The sequence below is a fragment of the Podarcis liolepis genome (assembly GCF_965112155.1).
Source record: "Podarcis liolepis genome assembly, chromosome: Z".
Lineage (NCBI taxonomy): Eukaryota > Metazoa > Chordata > Lepidosauria > Squamata > Lacertidae > Podarcis > Podarcis liolepis.
This window is the reverse complement of record NC_139570.1, coordinates 21,168,166-21,189,847: the sequence shown is the minus strand read 5'-3', so window position 1 is coordinate 21,189,847 and position 21,682 is coordinate 21,168,166. Positions and strand designations below refer to the sequence as shown.

The following is a 21,682-nucleotide window of genomic DNA, read 5'->3' as shown; positions in this document are numbered from 1 at the left end:
TAGCAATATCTTTATTGGTGATAATAAATCATTAAACTCGCTTTTAATTGAACCTCCTGCCATTTGTGTCTCCTCCACTCCCCTGCTTACCTACCCACCCACCCGCAATTTCCAATTTTTAATCTCACTGCAATTGCTATAGAGTTCTGTTTCAAAGCCTTGAGCTTAATGAAGCATATTTGGGTCCAGGAAATTAGGTGGGCTTATAAAATAGTCATATGTAATTAAGCTGAGGAACCGTGCTAACTAGAGATGGGAAAAGTCCATTTAGTTCAAGCACTCAATCCTTCCCTATTAGCTAGGACTATACCCACTAGTGTTCTGGGCCATTTAAAATCAGCTAAACTGAAACCATTAAAAGTGACGTTGAGGAGGCAAAGCAGTAAAGAAACTACTCGTGCATCATGATAGCCCAGAAAACATTACGTGATATGGCTTAAGACCCCATACATTAGGGTTTCAGAACTGCCAACCTGTGGGCCAGATGTTTCTGCAGAATCTTAGGAACCACACAGGTAATCTTTCAGGGGCCTCCCCTGCTTGACCCCACCCCCATCTTCAGGGCCTTACACAGGTCCAGTCCCCGCCACAGCTGCACCTTCATCTCAGGACGGGGCAGGGGTGGCGTGAGGTTCCACAAACGCTGCTCCTAGACAAGAACCCCTCCCCTGCCTTGGAGCTAAGCTGACATGTCTCATTTGGCCCTTAGAAAGCAGAGTATTATCTCTTCAAATGAAGAAGAGAAGAGTGGCCATTTATGCATCGTTTAAAAACAACAAGAAGAGGGCACAGATTTGCATTAAAAATCCATATGCTAGTTTGTATGCATTTAGAAATAATGGTTATGATTTAAATAGAAAGACTGTGGGTTGTGGCACACTTACTTCTACTCCGAGCAGACCCATTTAAATTAATAGACCTAAGGTAGTGATTTCTGTTAATTAAAATGGATCTACTTCTGAGTAAAAGTAGCATTGGCTACAACCCCATGATTCCATTTATAATTCAAATAGGACTCAAACAGGGCAGTACATCATGGAGAAAGATAATATGACTACCATAGGTCCCATGTGTGCCGGCCCAGTCTGCAGTCTAGGTGGTCACTGTTAGTGGGCAAGTTCAAGGTTCCTGCTCTGCCTTCTTAGGTTTGAGCCAGATTTGGACCAGATAAAAAACTCCCTCCAGTTGAGGGCTGCCTTCTGACAGCCCTTGAAACAGACTCCTCTGTAAGGTAGGACACATGGCCACTGTAGGAGGAATAACACAGTTTCAGATGAGAAAGCCTTAAACAATTTGTATTGCTTGTGGAACTCTGATTGTTAGGAAATGGAAGAGAGATTATTTGCCTATTATATTGTCTTCACAGATGTCTCTAAAATCTATTTAGAATAAATTGTGGCAATTATTCTAATTCAGCAACAAAACACGCACACTAATTTTATTGTGATATTTATATCGCGTCATATCCATGACAATTTGGTAGACCTTGCAAAGCGTTTATCCCTCCCTTCTTTTTTCCCCTCTCTCCATTTGCCTCCCTTCTTTTTCCTATCCTGAAGATAACTTAAAGGAAATATAGGCTTATATAAGAAAGAGACTGGTGCCCTGATTGAGCTAGAAAGGGCTCAGAAAACTCCTATGATGAGGACTGAAGGAGACTTTTTAGCACAGAAGCCAGTAAGGGCCACATTCCCTTCTGGGTAACCTTCAGGAGGCCGCAAAAGAGGCAAAAGTTACCTGGAATTTTGCCTTTGCACAGTGGGCTTTGTTTCTGCAGACACTCTCATGCCCCTTTCTATCCTCCATCCAAGCAAACAAGAGTCGTTATCAGAGTTCAGGGATGCATTCCTGCCCGACAAAAGCATGGTAAGAGGCCTGGCCTGGGGAGAGTTCCAAGGGCCAGTCAAAGAGGCTACGAGGGCCATATGTGGCCATCAGGACTGAAGTCTCCCATCCCCAAGATAGCAACTTGAACATAGCCAGAACAAAGCCAGAAAGTAACCTTGGTGGGATGGCAGGAGGAAATGAATCAGTTTTATAAAACTGCATGGATGCCTTCCTCCGCACACTCCCCTGTTCCAAGATGCAAATAAATAAGTTAATGAAAGAGCAGGACAAAAGTATCCAGTGGTTTCTTCCCCAAAGGGAACTGACCCTGTGAAAAGCAAGGGTCCTGAAACTTTCCACTGCTTGAGGAAGCACGCAAATGTTCTCAGCAGGCTAATGCAAGGGCTTGGCCTGCCTTTCTATCCTCGTCTGCCAGCTGCAGGGTAGCTGGCCACTGATGGACTCTAATGGACTCTAATGCTGATAGATTTTTAAATGCTGTTCATTGACAGTATGAAAGGCTGTGCACACGCTGCACTATACTCACCCCATATCCTATGCCAAGCTAACAACTCTCACACCCCCGCAAATGTTACAGTCGGAATAAGTTTTGCATGTCAAGCTAATTTGACGGTGTTGTCCATTTTCATAGAAGGCACATGTTGACTCATAGAATCAGAGTTGGGACCCTGAGGATCATCTAGTCCAGCCCAAATACAGTATGCAGCTGTCTGATATGGGGGGTGGAACCTGCAGCCTTGGCATTGTCAGCACCTTGCTTTAACCATTTCGTAGAATTGTTTCTTTTTTTACTAGCCACAACTACAGAGGCCACAGTTATACGTAATGCCAAACCACAGTCTACAAACATGGTCTACAAATTACCATGGTTTGACATTATTTGCATGACCAGAGCCCAGCTTCCATTGGAGGCATTTGAATAAAGAATGGACGTTCCACCTGGGCCAGTGCCGCCCGTCTGACCTCTCCAGGAAGAGGCAGAAGCTTCACACAGCTAATTGTCTCTGTGACCAATAACTGCCTTCTTCCTCCCCACCTCCTTTCTGACATTGTAATATACCGCCATATCGCGAAGTTTAGCTGGCGATATATTACGATGTTGGAAAGCAGATATCACCCAGACCTAGTCCCGGTGGGTCTCATTAGACCCACTGGCCCCTCTGCTCTCTCCGGACAAAGTTAATATGTGAACCACTTTAGACACTCAGTGCTCTTAGCTATTAGTATTAAGATGAGGTCTGGAGGGCTGTTCTGCCGTTCTTTTTTATTGAGTTCTGTCTGCAGGCATATTTGCAATTAAAAACCTCAAATGAAACCTAGATGGGGAGATAGAACACATCCAGGAAGTAGCAAGCAGCATCTTCTGAAGCATGACACATTGCCCCTGCTCTTGGTTGAAGTGCACTGTGCTTTTGCTTACCTAGGTAAAGAGCAAGTTTTATTGCTGCTTAGAAACATTATCCCCAGGTCTCAGGCAGGGATTTTGATGGAAGGTTGTTGGGTCTTTTTTGTTTTCTTAGGCTAGTGGAAAATGCTAGTAGGAACGAGCCTGGCACTATTACCAGTGATCAATCTGAAGGGGGGAGAACAGCTGAGCCAAGGCGATCCATGCCTTTTGGGTAGAAAAACAGCAATAAAATGGTGGATGAGTGGAGATCAAGGCGGCTAGAGTAGGGTGAATGCTTTTCATGAACAAGATCCTAGGTGCAACTCCTAATATCTCTAGGTTGGGCTGGGAGAAGACCCTCTCCACCTGAAACCTTGAAGAGGCACTGTCAATCACTGTAGGCGATGCTGTCAAAGATCAAGCTGTCAGTAAATCACACCATTCAAAGTTGAAGTTAACTCTTTATTAGCAGAAACACCATCTCCACAGACTTGACAGGGTGTCAGGCCTAATGAGTGCAGCAGCTCATCCCCATGAATCAATTGCCAAGACTGATTCATGAAGTCCCTGCCTCCCCACAGCTTTCTAAGCCCCTTCTTCTCCAGGGGTTTTTCTAAGCAATTGGGGGCTGTGCTTGTGTGCAGCCCGCTGCTGCTCTGCCTGTTTCAGCTCTCTTCTGGTTTTGGGAGACAAGGAGGGATGAGAGCTTGTTGCAGCAGGAGGGAGAGACATCTGTGACTCTTCTCCAGTCTGACTAATCTCTGCCTCTTGGCCTCCCACTCTCCAGCTTCAGCTTCTTCCGCTAATTCTGGACTTCTCTCTGCCACTAACTCTCCCAGCTCACTAAGCACCTTTTCAGCTTCTGACACTTCCTCTTCCCAGTATTCTCCCTCATCTGCCTCTGAGCACTCATTGTCATCCCATCACCAGTCCCTGGACTCAGCCTTCTCCCCTAGGTGGTTCACCAGTTGCTTCCTCCCACCATTCCTCTGTGTCTAATTAGTCCATGACAGTGCTGAACTAGATGGACCAATTGGTCTGATCTGGTATAAGGCAGCTTCCAAGTTTCCTAAGATCAGTGCATTTCTTTATTTAAAGCATTTATTTGTTTGCTTTTATAAGAACATCTTATAAACTACTAACTCTCAAAGCAAAATACTATGTTAGTGTATAACAATATCAATTATACACCATAAAATTACAAAATCATAAAATGCATTTTTATGCTGTAAACTGCCCCGAGATCTTCGGAAGAAGGACAGTATGTAAATTTAATAAATAAAATAATATATCCTGGAGGGAAGGAGGGGTGCAAATGTGATAAATAAACACACGGGCAGTGGTAAAGATCATTTCAGCAATAACCAAGTAATAAAGAGCTTTTGAATAAAGTGCTATTTTAATGATGGCAGAAAAAAAATGATGGTGGAAGCCTCGAATCAGCACACATCTACATTTTGAAGCAAAGAAATAGCCCTTGTGTCAAGATAATAATTTTCTTTATAGCGTCAAAAGCTTTATATGTTAAAGAAAAAGAAAAGAAAGATGCCAGCAGCAGGCTTTCACTTTCTTCATTATATTTTAATCTATTCCAGTATTATAAATCCATGATTAGTAAGGGGGAGACAGGCTGGAAAGAAGCACCACAATGCCAAGGATGTCGGCTGTTTTTTGCGGGGGAGGGAGTGGGTGGGTCAAAGTCTACATGAGAGAAAAAGAAAGGAAATGGAAAGAAATAGGCAATGTGGTTTGGGAGGGCCATAGCCTAACAGGTCCCAGTTCCAGTCCCCGGCCTCTCTAGGAATGTCCCTTGCCTGGAATTCTGGAGGGTCCCTGGTAGAATTATAATGGGTCTGACCCATTATAATGCAGCTTCCTAAGTTCCTGACCCATTTTGATTGTGGCTTCTCAGCCTGAGGTTTTAATCCTTATGCAGGCAAAAGCCCACAATCCTAGCTTCTGGTTCTCAGAAAGGGTAAACAAACACAGGGGTACAGAAGATTTAAAACATGTAAACCTAAAACCTGATGCATGTTTATCAGCCAGAGTAAAGAAAGACAAGCATGTCTTCTTAACTGTCCCAAAATAACTTTCTCCATACTTTCTCAGTATTTTTGGGAAAGGGTCCATGCCAGATGCTAGATGAAGTTATTTCTAAACCATCCTATTATTGCCCGATTTTTGAGTTTTGTCCTCCTTTTGCAGCCACCAAGAAACGCTTTGTCACACCTTCCTTCCAGTGAAGAAATGCAATTTCCTTTGCAATCTTCCCCCACCTACCCCCATTCCTCTGCCACTAATTATATATGGAAGGGTTATCATAGCTCAGTGGCAGAACATCCACTTTGCGTGCAGAAGACCACCAGTTCAATCGCTGACACTTCCAGGTAGATCTGGGAGAGAACCCTGCCTGAAACCCTGGAGGGATACTGCCACTCGCTGTTGACAATACAGAGCTAGATAAACCAAAAGGTCTGCCTCAGGCAACTTCCTATGTTCCCATGTGCCCTGTTGCCTTCTGAGCAGGCCAGTTACTTTGGTAGGTTGGGTTTTTGAACCTTGCCTTACCTAGGCAGACAAAAAGAAGTACTTCTTCGCATAGTTCCAACTATGATATTCTCCACAACAAGAGGTGGTGGTGGCCACAAACTTGGATGTCTTTAAAGTGGGTTAGGCGAACTCATTGAGTATAAGGCTGTCAATGACTGCTGCCCACTATGGCTTTATTCTAGCTTCACCAGCAGAGGCAGTATGCCTCTGAATGCCAATTGCTGGGAACTACAAGTAGTTCCGGGACGCGGGTGGTACTGTGGGTTAAACCACAGAGCCTAGGACTTGCTGATCAGAAGGTTGGTGGTTCGAATCCCCATGAGGGGGTGAGCTCCCGTTGCCCGGTCCCTGCTCCTGCCCACCTAGCGGTTCAAAAGCACGTCTTAGTGCAAGTAGGTAAACGGCATTTCCATGCGCTGCTCTGGTTCGCCAGAAGCAGCTTAGTCATGCTGGCCACATCACCTGGAAGCTGTAAGCCAGCTCCCTCGGCCAATAAAGTGAGATGAGCGCCGCAACCCCAGAGTCAGCTACAACTGGACCTAATGGTCAGGGGTCCCTTTACCTTTACCTTACAGGTAGTTAGTGGTTAGTGTTGCACTCATGTCCTGCTTGTGGGCTTCCCATAGACATGTGGTTGGGCTACTGTGAGAACAGGATGTGGAGCAAGATGAGCCTTTGACCTCATCCAACAGGGCTGTTCTTAGGTTAATACAGATTTTTACTTTTTTGTTCACAGCTAGCTGTGCCCTGGCTTGCTCAAGCATCTGGTTTCTGACAAGTGCAATAAAATCCTGCCACTTTCCTTAAGTGTCTTCTTTAGTTATACCCTTCTGGTGTTTGGATATACTTTACAGTATTTTCCAGATCCAGGAATCTGCCATGAACTCCAGCCAAAATCAATTGTACACTATCTTTTTACAGAATCCCCACCTCCACTGCCGTTTTTTGCTACCGAAAGCAACATACTTTATTAAAAGAAAAATAGGAGGAGGAATAGGGAAGGTGGGAGAGAAGAAGAAGAAGAAGAAGCATCTTTTGTTAAAGAGCTTATAAATGTTTTAATAGGAGAAATTTGTCAGTCGACGACCAAATGAAAGCCATAAATCTTTTAGTGGTGAATGTCCCTCATCTTTGGGGCTGCTGTTCAGCAAACATAAGGAAGTGGGACACACCCACAGCTTGCCACTTCGTTTCTGCTTGAAATGCTCAGTGAAATAAAAGCAACATCAAAGATGTTTCATTCCTAGTACTTCAACCAATTGATTTGGCTTCTCTTTTGAAGGAATAATTGACCCCAGCCAAGATGTAATTGAAAAAGATACCAGGAAAAGCTGGGTCAGAGTCAAGAGATGGGGAGGGCAGGGAAGAGAGAGGCAACTTGAAAAACAAGCCTAGCCTGAACCTTTGCAGCTTATGTTGGAAGAGATCTAAGGGAGAGTTCATACATATTCATGGGGAATGAGACATAATGGATCAAGCATCATCACAGCAGACAGCTGCTTCACACATGCATCTATCTTGCTTGATTTCTCTATGCTTAATAAGTGCCAGTTGAATGTGGGAACTGTTGTAATATCATGTGTTTGGGCTAATTAGAAAATTCCATCTCTGGTGCAGGGCTCGATCCACGCAGGAGGGGGAAGGGGCCACAGTTCAGTGGTAGAGCATCTTACTTGCATGCAGTAGTTCCCAGGTTCAGTCCCCATAATCTCCAGGAAGGGTAAGAGCTGCAGCTCATAATAAGTATCTACCTTGCGCTGTGGTCTAAACCATCAGACTTCTTGGGCTTGCTGATCAGAAGGTTGGCAGTTCGAATCCCCATGACGGGGTAAGCTCTCGTTGCTCGGTCCCTGCTCTTGCCCACCTAGCAGTTCGAAAGCACGTCCAAGTGCAAGTAGATAAATAGATACTGCTCCGGCGGGAAGGTAAACGGCGTTTCCGTGTGCTCTCTGGTTCGCCAGAAGCGGCTTAGTCATGCTGGCCACATGACCTGGAAAACCTGTCAGACGACAAACGCCGGCTCCCTTGGCCAGTAAAGCGAGATGAGCGCCACAACCCCAGAGTCGTTCGCGACTGGACTTAACTGTCCAGAGGTCCTTTACCTTTACCTTTTACCTTGCATGTAGAAAATTCTAGGTTGAATACCTGGCATTTGCAGATAGGGTGAGGAGAGAACCCTGTCTGCAGTCTTTGACAGCTGTTGTTAATCAGTATAGACAATACAGAGCTAGATTTACCAGCGGCCTGACTCAGCAGAAAGTAGCTTCATATGTTTCAGTGTTCCTACAAAGTCTCCGTTAGGGCCTCCATCCTATGACAGTGTCCCCCAGCCACTGTTTCTGTTCCACTGCATATCATCTTTGCTAAAAGTGGCTTTATTTGTCCCACTGTCCATTGTGGCAAAATTATGTAACTTATGTAATTAGGTCATATAAATTATGTTGCCACTACATTATTCCACTCCCATTTGTTTCAATGCAAAGGAAATGCGATGCAAATGTAGCAGAGGGAGGAAATCATCAGTTATATCTAAATTTTATGATACAGTTCTCCAACCATGTTTACAAGAATGCACATTTATGAGGAAACTGCATAAAACCATATAGAACATTGAAAATAACATACGAAAATGCATTATATTAGGGGAAGTTGCTTGCCAAAATGTGTACATTAGTCAAAACTGCATATAAAAATGCCTTCGTTGGGAGAAATGTGCATTAAAGTGCTGATGAATTTTCATGAGGGTTTAAAAATGAAACAAAACCTGTAAATCTTTGCAAAACATGGAGAACTGAGTTTAAGATTGGGGGAAATGAGAAACAGAGAGAACCAAAACTGATAGACTCTTCCCTCCCCAGTCCTCACACATTCCTTTTGAAAGCCTGAAGAGGGCTTAAGAGTGTCACTTTGTAAAGAATGAATCAATATTATCTTGGTGCCAGACAGAATTATGCCATGGACTAGAATTGTAATAGTACAGTTGCAAAGTGTGAAGAATTCCACCACTGGGTTTTCCCATTGTCAAGCTTCTCTCTCTTTCCCCCACCATTCTCTTGCCTTTAGTCTCCAGCAGACCAGTGCAAGAAAATCCATGCAGGGGATGAAGTGATCCAGGTCAACCATCAAACTGTGGTGAGTACTTTTCCAATTAATCCGAGTGTCTCTATTCATCTCCACCTGGCTGCATTGTTCACCACCTTTCAGATATTTCTGACAGCTCCCATCAGTCCCAACCATCACAGCCAACTGCACCGTCTGGGACTGGTGGGCATTGTACTCCAAAACACCTGGAGGGCACTAGGTTGGTGAAGGCTGGTATAAAGATCCCCCCTTGTTAGCAACACCAGCTTATTGCAAATGCTTATTTAGAGTTGCTATCCTTAGGCACAATTTCTGCTGCGAATTTGTCCTGACGTTGCTGGGGGAAAGTTTGAAATATATTGATTTGTCTTTTTTGCCAAAAGGAATGCATACTCAGGCTTGATTCGGAACAAAGGCTCTTGGCAGAGGGAGGGGATAAAGCCTTTAATGTTTTAATGTAAGCAGGAAGAGCCAGGTAAGAGTATCTTTCCCTGTGAGCCATTACCAACTAATGGCAACCCCTTCTGGGTTTGGGACCATAGCTCAGCGCTTTGCAGGCAGAAGTTCCCAGCATTTCCATTTAAAGTGACAAGGAAGCAGGCAATGTGAAAGGTCTTTTCCAATTGGGGAAGGGGGCCATAGCTCATTGGTACGGCAATTACTGGTTGGACTGGGGAAGACTCTCTGTCTGAAACATGGTGGAGCTGCTGCCAGTCTGTGTAGGCAGTCCTGAGCTAGATGGACCAGAGGTCTGGCTCAGTGGAAGGCAGCTTTCTATATACCTATATACCTATATTGCAAATGGTCTCACCTGGTGTAAGGCAGCTCTCTGCTTTCCTGATATCTATGGAGCAAGGTATGTTGCTCTAGGGTTACAGAATCAAAGGGAGGCGCATCCCGGAGTGTGTCAAGCGGCCAAGGGCCAGTGAGAGGCTACACCCCAACCTATGGCAAGGGGGAGACTAACCTGTCCCAATCTGTCGTCCCAAGAATGAGCAGCTGTAGGGAGCTTGCTTCCCCCTACCCATCTCCCTTCATGAAGGAACACTCTACTCTAACCACCTGTTACTGGAAGGGAGGCATGTTCTGGCCTGTGCCACCAGCCATGTGACTCTTGGCCACAAATAGGCTGACCCCCTGCCTCCCAAGAAGTGCATCATTGAAAAAGCCACATCCATTGCATAACAAAGGACCAGCTGCTCCAGTGCTTGCATTCCTTTCTCCTCTACTCTTTTCCCTTTTACATCACGTCCATAAGATTGTGAGCCTGCAGGCAGAGACTGTCTTCCCTTTTGTACCATGCTAACAAAATGGTGAGCAGTTTAGAGGTGTTTAATAATAGTATTGTTGCGATTGCACTGTTTACTGCCATATAAACCTGCCTGATAATTAAGATCTTCCTTGGAGTCTCTTCTCTGCATTCCCCTGTCTTCAGATAAGACTTGTAGAAGTGACTGGAACAGGGCCTTTTATGTGGTGGTGCCCTGCTTCTAGAACTCCCCAAACAACAATATTTTCCTGGTTCACCTCTTGGTAAATTTTGGTGGATTTTCATGTTTGCCCACGCTGTTGTCTTTGGTGCTATTGTATATTTAAATCTGGTTATTACTTATTTTATACTCTGAGATATATTTTTCTATTTTGGTGATTTGGATTATTGGCTCTATGATTTTTTTAAAAAATCTTTGTTTTACAAGCCACCTGTGTTGAGCAATAACGTTTGAAGAAATACAAACAATAAGCACATATTAAAACTAAACTGAAGTTGAATTTGTCAGGGCAGATTTGGTTTTGAATAACCTCTGCTTATGGGATCTCAACTTGGCCATGAATGTTACAAGAAGTGCCAACTAGAGGTGTGGTATTTTCTGAAAAGCTCCGTGCTGCTGTTATCTGCAGGGATTTTTTCTAATTTTCATCTTGTTCCTTGATCTCAATGAGAAGTGAGGTATTATTATTTTTTACCAGTTTCACTAAAAATGTAAGCAATTCTCACATAATATGTACAGCATTATATACTGTAAAAAGTGTGGTATTATGCGCACATACTCTCCAGGTTTCCTTAATTAACCAGCACATAAACAAATAAATACAGCAACATATATAACTATATGAAATTACCCATTAATACGATGTATTAATACTTTGCAGAAATATAATACAACGTAGAGCTTGACTCTTCCATACATATTAATGTATATGCTAATGTATTTTATATGCAGAATGCACATGATATATATTTTTCTGTGTGTAATTTTGCATTGCTCACATAGAATCAGGCAAGTGTGGCTTGGGTGTAAAGTGTGCTCTCTGCATAAGAGGCAGTCTAGGGTGGGCTAGGCTCAGCCAGGTTAGAACTGCCATATTATATGTATAGGCCACTTTAAAACAATTTTCTCCTCCACCCGTAGTGCTGTCAACATGCATGAAAAGGGACTCAGTCCTCTTTAGGAAGCATTGCAAGACAGATACCCATGCAGGCTGTTTGGAAGCCTAGCTCAATTTTCTAAAAATCTGAGAGTGGCTCTGTTGTATTACATTAGGGTTTCATGCTGTCCAGCAAACTGTGGCCAACAAGGAGCAGCCATTTGCTTCTGGAAGCTCATGAGCAAGTCATAAAGGCTACCTCTGTTATTTAATGACATCTACTACAAAGAGGTGTGCTGCCCCCATATGTGAGCATTGTTAAGATCATCCACAGAAACCTTCTTGTTAGTTCCGAATCCATATTTGTCTGGGACAAAGAGGAAGGGAATTTTCTTTGGCCTCACCCAGTATTTGATACTCTTCCTTAGAGCGGTTTGCCTGGGCCCTTCTGTATTTGCTTTCCACCACAATGCAACCTTCTTTGGCTTTTAGGGGCTGCTTCTTTACAGTGGTGCCTCGCAAGACGAAATTAATCCGTTCCGCGAGTCTCTTCGTCTTGCGGTTTTTTCGTCTTGCGAAGCACGGCGATTAGCGGCTATTAACGGCTTAGCGGCTTTAAGAAAAAGGAAACAAACTCGCAAGAACTCGCAAGACGTTTCGTCTTGCGAAGCAAGCCCAGAGGGAAATTCGTCTTGCGGAACGACTCAAAAAACGGAAAACTCTTTCGTCTTGCGCGTTTTTCGCCTTGCGAGGCATTCGTCTTGCGAGGTACCACTGTATTTTCTCTTTTCAATTGCTTGCCTACCATCATAATTATGCACAATCCCTCTTTTTTTACCCTGACTTCTCTTAATGTTTTATGACGCTTTTGACTGCTGGATTTCATTGCTGTTCTTTCATGTCTGTACAGGGCTGATTGTATTGTGTTGTATGTTGCAAAGTTTGTTTGTAAGATTCCTTGAACTATGGCGAAAGGTGGATCTTAAATGTTTGCTTGCTTGCTTCAGTTTGTGTCTCACCTAATACAAATATTCTCTAGGCTAGTAGTCCTCAACACATCTTTAACCAAAACATACGTTTGGGAACCAATTTCTTGTTACTGTTATTAATAATAATACTTGCATACTGTTATTAATAATACTTGTACACTGCTTTATATTTCAGTAAATGCATATGTGGTTTACATATATCAACCAAAATCAATATATTTGTGGTAGTGCTGCTTAGATCAGGCTGTGATCCAGTGCTAGATCCCAAACTACCAATTGAGGACTAATGCTCTAAGCCAGGGGTTCCCAAACTTGGGTCTCCAGCTGTTTTTTGTCTACAACTTCCATCATCCTTAGTTAGCAGGGCCAGTGGTCAGGGATGATGGGAACTGTAGGTTGTTTTTAAAAACAAAAACACAGCTGGAGACCGGAGTTTGGGAAGCCCTTCTCTAGGCTACAAACCAATAAGAAAGACAAAATCATAATATACAGCATTTCAGTAAAACCATAAATCAGTAACGGGGAAATAATAAAAAGAGGGGTATTGAAGGAATTCCCCTGCCTTTTTCAAAAGTCAAAACAGATTTGCCCATGTTTTAAAATACCCCCCTCCCCATTTTATCCAAGTGGGAAGGGAAATAAGTACTTAAGCTCCAAGAGGGGCATACCAACCCCTTCTCATTCTGGGAGCATATTAGGGGAAGAGGAAGATCCACACCCAGATTGCTAGTGAGAGCCACTGTGGTATAATTGTTACAGTGCTGGGTTATTATTTATATGCCGCCCATCTGACTGGGTTGCCCCAGCCACTTTGTACAGTTCCGACAAAATATCAAAAACACAATAAGAGCTCAAACATTTAAAAAGACTTTTCTGAACAGGGCTGCCTTCAAATGTCTTCCAAAAGTCATATAGTTGTTTATCTGTTTGGCATCTGATGGGAGGGTGTTCCTCAGGGCGGGCGCAACTACTGAGAAGGCCTTCTGCCTGGTTCCCTGTAAAGTGACTAAGACTTGGGAGAGCCATTTCACATCCTCACTCAGCCACAAAACTCACTTAGCGACTTCAGCCCTTCACTGCCTCTCAGCCTATCCTACCTCAAAGGGTGGCTGAGAGGGTAAAACATGTAAGCTGTGGTGCAGGGGAACCATACATAGTACCTGGATCTCCTTGGAGGAAAGGTGGGGTACCTGGAGGTGGAGGGGCAACTGCAGGGGTTTCCCTGACTGCAAGGAGGAGGCCACTGTGAATGGATGTCCTGCTGTGCCCACAGCTGCCACATACCCCACCTGCCTGTGGTCTCTCCTATGATCCTTGTGCTCCCCCCGGATTTATGGGATTGAAGCAGCAAAACCAACACAGCATGAAAATCCTGTACAGGGAGATGCAGTCAGACAAATTCCATCAACCCATCAAATAGTTCAAATGCACACATTTGGTTATAACGGCTAATAGCTATTTGATTGATCTACCCCACATGAGTTGTTAGGGGTGGGCACTGAAAAACAAACCCACTATCTCATAATGTTGTCTCACAACATGGCTGTAGGACATGTTTTGGTGTCATCATGTTGGGGAATCCAGCTGAGAAGATCTTCCCAACCTAATGGCCATATTCTCTCCAGGGGCTAACAAGTGAGATAGGGACCAGCCACTATGCAAAAATGTCTGCATGAAAAGGGAGTTAATCCTCTTTTGGAAGCATTGCAATACAGATAATCCATGCAGACTTTTTGGAAGCCACATTTAGTTTTCTAATCCGACTATACATTTCTAACATTGCTTGTATGTAATGTGTGGAATACGCATATAGAATAGAATAGAATAGAATAGATTCTTTATTGTCATTACACAAGTGCAACATTGCACAAAGTGCAACGAAATTGGATGCCATCCCTTAAAACAACAAAAGCAAAACAACAACAACAACCAAACAAACCACATTCCAGCCACACCCACACCACACCCATCAAACTCCCAGGTCACACTATCGAGTTACAGCATTCAAAAAGGCCACAGCTCTTGGATAGAAACTGTTTTTCAGTCTATTTGTCTTTGACTTGATGTTTCTATATCTCCTGCCAGAAGGCAGTAGTGCAAACAGACCGTGTCCCGGGTGAGATGAATCCTGCAGGATGTTATTTGCTTTCCTAAGACAACGGGAACCGTACAGTTCTTCCAAAGATGGGAGAGGATGACCAATAATCCTTTGGGCTGTGGTTATGACCTTCTGGAGCACCTTCCTCTCCCTAGCTGTACAACTGGAGAACCAAGCACAAATACAGTATGTAAGAATGCTCTCTATGGAGCCTCGGTAGAAGGACACCAGCAGTCTCTCACTCAGATTGTTCTTCTTTAAAAGTCTGAGGAAATAAATTCTCTGCTGGGCCTTCTTCACCAGAGCAGTGGTATGTGCGCTCCAAGTCATGCCCTGATCGATAGCTACTCCCAAAAACCTGAATTCCGCCACCCTCTCCACCCATTCCCCGTTGATATACAAGGGCTGAATGTCCGCCTTTTTTTTTCTGTAATCCACCACCAATTCCTTGGTCTTAGCCGTATTAAGAGCCAGATTGTTCTCTCCACACCAAACACAGAGCCGCTCCACCTCGTCCCGATAGGCGGACTCATCCCCTCCTGAAATGAGCCCTACCACCGTAGTGTCATCAGCAAACTTGATGATTTTGTTGCTGGAATAGATGGCTGTACAGTCATACGTATAGAGAGTGTAGAGCAGGGGACTCAACACACAACCCTGTGGTGAGCCGGTGTTAAGGCTAAGGGCTGTGGACATGTGTGACCCTACTCTAACCCTCTGAGAACGTTCTGACAAAAAATCCAAAACCCAGAGACAGGTGGAGTTGGAGAGTCCAATCGCCTCTAGCTTGGACACCAGTCTATGGGGGAGGATAGTGTTAAAAGCAGAGCTAAAATCCACAAACAGCAGCCTCACATAACTCCCCGGCTGCTCCAGATGGGACAGAGCAGCATGGAGAGTGGTATTGATGGCGTCTTCTGTGGATCTATTTGCTCTGTATGCAAACTGGTAGTTGTCAAAAGTTGATGGAAGACAGGAAATAATGTGACGGCGCACCAGTTTCTCAAAACACTTCATGATGATTGGAGTCAGTGCAACTGGTCTATAGTCATTCAAACTACTGATTGTGGATTTTTTAGGCAGAGGGACAATAGTTGACGACTTCAGGCAGGGTGGGACAATAGACTGGTGTAAGGACTATGTCATATTCCATAGACTATATAGAATATACCTGTGTATATTCTATAGACTATATACAAGCAATGCTAGAAGGAATGTGGAAGAACAGAAATACAACATTCCCAGAAAGAAAAAAACAAAATAACTAAGGCAAAAGGGATACTGCAGAGCTGGAAAGGTTCAGAAAAGGACATGTTAAATGATTGAGGGGTTGAAGCAACTCTCTTCCGAGAAAAGTGGCAACGTTTAGGGGCTTCTTCATTTAGAAAAATGTGGGGGCATGAAAGAGATAAAAGTGTACATTGTGTGAAGAAAGTGGAAGGGAAAAAGGCTTTTCTTCCTATCTCATAACAGTAGAGCTTGGGGACATGCAAGCAGAATGCTGGAAGATCCGGGACAGATAAAAGAAAGTGCATTTTACATGGCATATAGTTAAACTGTGAAATTAGCTCCCACAGGAGGCAGTGATGGCCACCCACTTGGATGGCTTTGAAATATTAGATTCATGGAGGTAAAGCCTAGTAAACACAACGGCTATGTCCTCTGAATACAGGTTGTTGGGAATTGCAGGTGAAAAGAGTGCTATTGCATGCAGGTCCTGCTTATGGGCTCACTAAGGGCATCTGGTTGGCCAATGAGAACAGAGTACTGGGCTAAGGCCTTTCTCCCGATACTGCTGGGATTTTCTTACATACTTAAAGTGTTTTGTTTTGTTTTTTAAGTCTTGAATCACACCACAGCCATATGTGTGCTGGGATACAAGTTACTTTGCACCTGAAACTTCCAGTTTGGGGTTTCTTACCTTATCTTTTCTGTTGTGACCCAGCAGACTTAATTTAGCCTCCAAACTGTTCTGCCCTTTAAATTAAGGAGCCACTCAACACACTTATTTCTAATTAGTTGCACAAATGCTACTTTTAGTAAGGTAAGAACTGTCTGTAGAAATATCAGAGCCTTATGTTCAGCTTCAACTTCAAGAGTCCAAAAGTAGATTTGCTAATTAAATCAACTGTGTGGGGAGGGGTGCACTGATCATAAATTGGAATACTTAAATCAGTTTATCAGAGAAACTGATTTAAGTCCAACCTCATGCAATGCAGGAATCTCAACTAAAGCACCTATAGCCATCCAACCTCTGCTTATAAACCTCCAATGAAGGAGAGACCACCACCTTCTGAGGGAGTCCATTCCACTGCCAAAGTTCTTCCTGATGTTTAGTTGGAATCTCTATTATTATTATTATTATTATTATTATTATTATTATTATTATTTATTCTAACTTGAGCAGGAGAAAACAAACTTGCTCCATCCTCCATGCACCAGCCTGTTAGATATTTGAAGATGAAATGGGAGTGCCTGATCACCTCATCTGTCTCCTGAGAAATCTCTATGTGGGACAAGAAGTTACAGTTAGAACTGGATATGGAACAACTGATTGGTTCAAAATTGGGAAAGGAGTACGACAAGGCTGTATATTGTCTCCCTGCTTATTTAACTTACATGCAGAATTCATCATGCGAAAGGCTGGGCTGGATGAATCCCAAGCCGGAATTAAGATTGCCAGAAGAAATATCAACAACCTCAGATTTGCAGATGACACAATCTTGATGGAGGCTGGAATTAAATAACCTTTTAATGAGGGTGAAAGAGTGCAAAATATGGTCTGAAGCTCAACATCAAAAAAACGAAGATCATGGCCACTGGGCCCCTCACCTCCTGGCAAATAGAAGGGGAAGAAATGGAGGCAGTGAGAGATTTTACTTTCTTGGGCTCCATGATCACTGCAGATGGTGACAGCAGCCACGAAATTAAAAGACGCCTGCTTCTTGGGAGAAAAGCAATGACAAACCTAGACAGCATCTTAAAAAGTAGAGACATCACCTTGCCAACAAAGGTCCGTATAGTAAAAGCTATGGTTTTCCCAGTAGTGATGTATGGAAGTGAGAGCTGGACCATAAAGAAGGCTGATCGCCAAAGAATTGATGCTTTTGAATTATGGTGCTGGAGGAGACTCTTGAGAGTCCCATGGACTGCAAGAAGATCAAACTTATCCATTCTTAAGGAAATCAGCCCTGAGTGCTCACTGTAAGGACAGATCGTGAAGCTGAGGCTCCAATACTTCGGGCACCTCATGAGAAGAGAAGACTCCCTGGAAAAGACCCTGATGTTGGGAAAGATGGAGGGCACAAGGAGAAGGGGACGACAGAGGACAAGATGGTTGGACAGTGTTCTCGAAGCTACCAGCATGAGTTTGACCAAACTGCGGGAGGCAGTGGAAGACAGGAGTGCCTGGTGTGCTCTGGTCCATGGGGTCACGAAGAGTCGGACACGACTAAATGACTGAACAACAACAACAATCATATCTCCTCTTAGTCTCCTCCTTTCCTGGCTCCTTCAACTATGCCCAGCTCCCTCAACTGTTACCCATAAGGCTTGGCATCCCTATTCATAACTGGCTATTTTGATGTTAACAGATCACTTTCACCATGTTTGACATTGAAATTTGTTGTTCAGTCAGACCGTTTTCATCCTATTTGAATTGGCTAACCACAAGTGCTCTCTTTATTGCAGCAGGATCCGATTTTATCATAAATACTGACTTACTGTATTTATTCATTCTTGCACCTTGACCTCATCCTGTCCAAGCTCCAGTGCTCCACAACTGGGCTACCTTCCTTGCTGCCAAGGCTGCAGCCAGAGGGAGCAAGTTTTAAATCGATTTAAATCGAGGTAAATCATGACACACAAATCAAGACAATTGACATCTGTCTTTAGATCTCCCATCGCTTTACTTTTTTATATATATAAAAAAGCAACAGTTAGAAGCCCCAATTCAGACTGGGGCTAGAGTTCTGTGGGGGGAGAGTTGTTAGTGTAGGAGGTGTGGAACTTGTGGCTCTTCGGATGTTATTGGACTATACCTCCCATCAGCTTCAACCAACATGGTCAATGGTCAGGGATAATGGGAGTTGCCAAGAACATTTGGAAAGACACAGGTTCCCCATTCCTGGTTAATACTTCCCCCACTCCAGTAGTTGGAAATTCCCTCTCCCCACCCCCCTCCAGCTGCTATTTGCTCTAGTAGGGAATGTATTAAAGTATTAATAGTTCTATTTTCAGCAGGTACTTGTAGATATAGAAATGTTCTGTGGTGGGCAGCTTTCCTAATGTAGCTGCCCATCAATCTTCATAGGCAGAGGACAGACAATAGGTGATGGTGGTGGATGCCAGCACACTGGAAGCCATTTGAAAGATGGATGGCTGCTCATTCCACTTTTGCCTCTGGCAAACAGGTTTTGCAGATTTTAAAATGGTTTCAAAAGAAATGTCTGTGTGCTGCATGAGAAGTGGACCCATTCTCAAAACACTTGCAATTCTCTTAAATAAAACTCTTATCTACTTCTAGCTGTGCAAGCAGTACACATTTTCCCAGATACCCTTGGTTATCTGTTCCAGGTGCTAATCTTGATTATTCCAAGTCTGTTCTGTATATTTCCTGAACAAGTCTTACTTTTTGTCTAGTCAAAACAGGTTACTCTTTGTTTTTGTTTTTTAAATAGCTTTGCCTAGGCACTGCTTCCTTTACTTTCAGGAGTTTTTGGACACTTCCTTTGCTTTCTGCCCATCCCATTTTCTGGTTTTTAGCTCTTCTACCTATTGACCATACCTTGGCCTAGCAGCACCCACTTGACTGCAGAGCAGGCTTCCTGGATTTCAGACCTGCCATGTTGTTGCTGCTTTTCTTCAAATTCTCTTCCTCTGATATAGGAATTTACTCTTCCATTGCTCCCAACTCTCCTGGCTTACAAAATATGAGCAACACCATGGATCACTCCAGTAGTTAGGAAGCCAACTTCAGAGGTGAACATGATGCCTTCCTCTACTGGATTCTGCCTCTCGGGTGATCCTTCTTCATTAAATCTGCACATTTTCCCCATAACTGATGTGACCCACACCCTGAACATATAACCACTTTTGAGTGCTACAGCCAATTGTGAAGGGAAGGGTTGTGGTGGGAAGGGTGCTTTGAGTTGCCAGGGCTTGAAACATTGTAAAAAGCTTCACTCCAAAACAGTCTCTAAGGGGAAGGGAGGACATGTCAGAGGTGTATAAAATGATGCATGGTATTGAGAAAGTGAGCAAGAGATGAGCTTTCCTCCCTCTCTCATAGCACTAGAACTTAGGGCCACCCAATGAATATTAGAAGAAGAAGAAGAAGAGTTGGATTTGATATCCCGCCTTTCACTCCCCTTCAGGAGTCTCAAAGCGGCTAACATTCTCCTTTCCCTTCCTCCCCCACAACAAACACTCTGTGGGGTGAGTGGGGCTGAGAGACTTCAAAGAAGTGTGACTGGCCCAAGGTCACCCAGCAGCTGCATGTGGAGGAGTGGAGACGCGAACCCAGTTCCCCAGATTACGAGACTACCACTCTTAACCACTACACCACACTGGCTATGTTTGCCTGTTTGGGACAGGCAAACAGAAGGACTTTTTGACACAGCATGTCATTAAACTATGGAATTTGCTTCTGCAAGAGGCAGTGATAGCCACAAACTTTGATGACTTTAAGAGGATTCAACAATCTATGGCTATCAATGGCTAATGTCCATGATTACTATGTCCTGCTTCCACCGCCGGAGGGACAATGCCTCTGAATACCAGTTGCTGGAAACTGCAGGAGAGGTGAGTGCTGTTGCACTGAAGTCCTTCTTGTGGGTTCACATAGGCATCAGGTTGCCCACTGCTGGATTAGATGAGCCATTGGCCTGATCCAGCTAGGCTGCTCTTTAAATTCTTATGTTCTTAATCTGGGCAAGCTGCCCATCCTGAATCCCTGTTGCTGTGATGCCTTCCAGTCTTTTTCTGCTTTTTGCCTCTGCAGCTTCACAAGCTTTCATTCCATCCAAATGTATGGCTTTTGGTGGCAGAAGGTGGAACAAGTTTCAGAAATAGAGCCAGTATCTTGAGGGGGGTTGGCTAACATGGTGTGTAAAAAGAAATGCCCACAAGTTGGTCCTGATTACTTCATCACTCCCAGGAAGAACTGAAGTAGATGAAAGAGTTCTACTTCCCCCAGAGCACTAAACCCGGTGATAATCTGCTCCTATTACATTATCTGTATCTGTGGCCAAGTTATTTATTTACTTATTTAATGAAATTTATATACTGCTTGATTGTAGAAAAACCCAAAGCAATTACAAAAAGAATAAGACAAATAAAAACATAGGATTATTAATAAAACCAATTAAATCAAACCATTAAAATGTTCTAAAAATTAAAACCAGCAATGAACTAAATGCACATCGTATGTATCTATGTTATTTATGCATTGGGAGCTTGGGGTTTAAAAAAGGGGTATATAACTAAACTGTACTACACGATTAGAGGTATATAACTAAACCGTTACCAAATCTATCCACACAATTATGTGGGAAGCTTGAGAACACATAGATCTCCAGCTGTGGCTACAGCACTATTTCTGCTCTGCATTTCCATGCCCCTTTGCCAAATCCTCAGTTAGGCTGCAATCCTAAATCCACTGCTCTGGGAGTAATCCCCATTGGATTCAATGGGACTGACTTCTGAATGGGCACCGTTAGGATTGTGCTGCTGGAGTGCTTTTCTCAAGACCCAAGTGCCCAGTTAGCTGACTGCAACATGGCTCCACCTGAATTTGGCTGCATGCATTTGTGCATAGAACACCGTCCAACATCCCTTCTATAAGCAGCACACAGCTAATAGGTAAGGATGTAAGGGACCAGAGAGTTAGCTGTCTACACTCATTAGGGAAGTCACTCCTTCAGACTTAACTGGTCTTAAAATCTTAACCTTATTCCAAGTTTGCCTACTTGCCCACTCTGATTGGTGGAATAGGCACTGCTGCAAGTGCCACGTAATACCCGTTCTGTATTTGTATGAACTTGATTGCTTAGTGTGGAACTTTGGAACTCCCTTCCTATTGATATCAAGCAGGTGCCTTCACTGTACTCTTTTCAGTGCCTGCTAAAAACTCTCCTGCTTAGACAAGCCTACCCAGATGCGTAGACAGTTGAGGTACAGTAGTTTTAATCTCTTAGTATTTTAAATTTTGTAGGTTTAAAATCAGGGTTGTGAGTTTTTCTTGATATTGCAAATTGCTTTGGTCAAACCATTGTACAGGGGCTATAAAACAGGCAAAGTTTACCTCCTCAGCAGTAGCTCATTTTTATTTTCAGAAAGGTAACCAATTTATGCCAGCTGCTA

General features: G+C 43.6%; 1 protein-coding gene across 8 annotated transcripts in view; it reads left to right on the top strand.

Moving 5' to 3' along the window:
* The window catches only part of LOC310698004 (connector enhancer of kinase suppressor of ras 2-like), a 314,798-nt gene that overhangs the window by 169,894 nt on the left and 123,222 nt on the right, over positions 1-21,682 (top strand). For all 8 annotated transcript variants that reach the window (XM_083484631.1, XM_083484632.1, XM_083484630.1 and 5 more), the window contains one exon: positions 8,849-8,917. In XM_083484631.1, the coding sequence (XP_083340757.1) occupies positions 8,849-8,917 (69 nt within the window). The remainder of the gene's footprint in view (positions 1-8,848; positions 8,918-21,682) is intronic.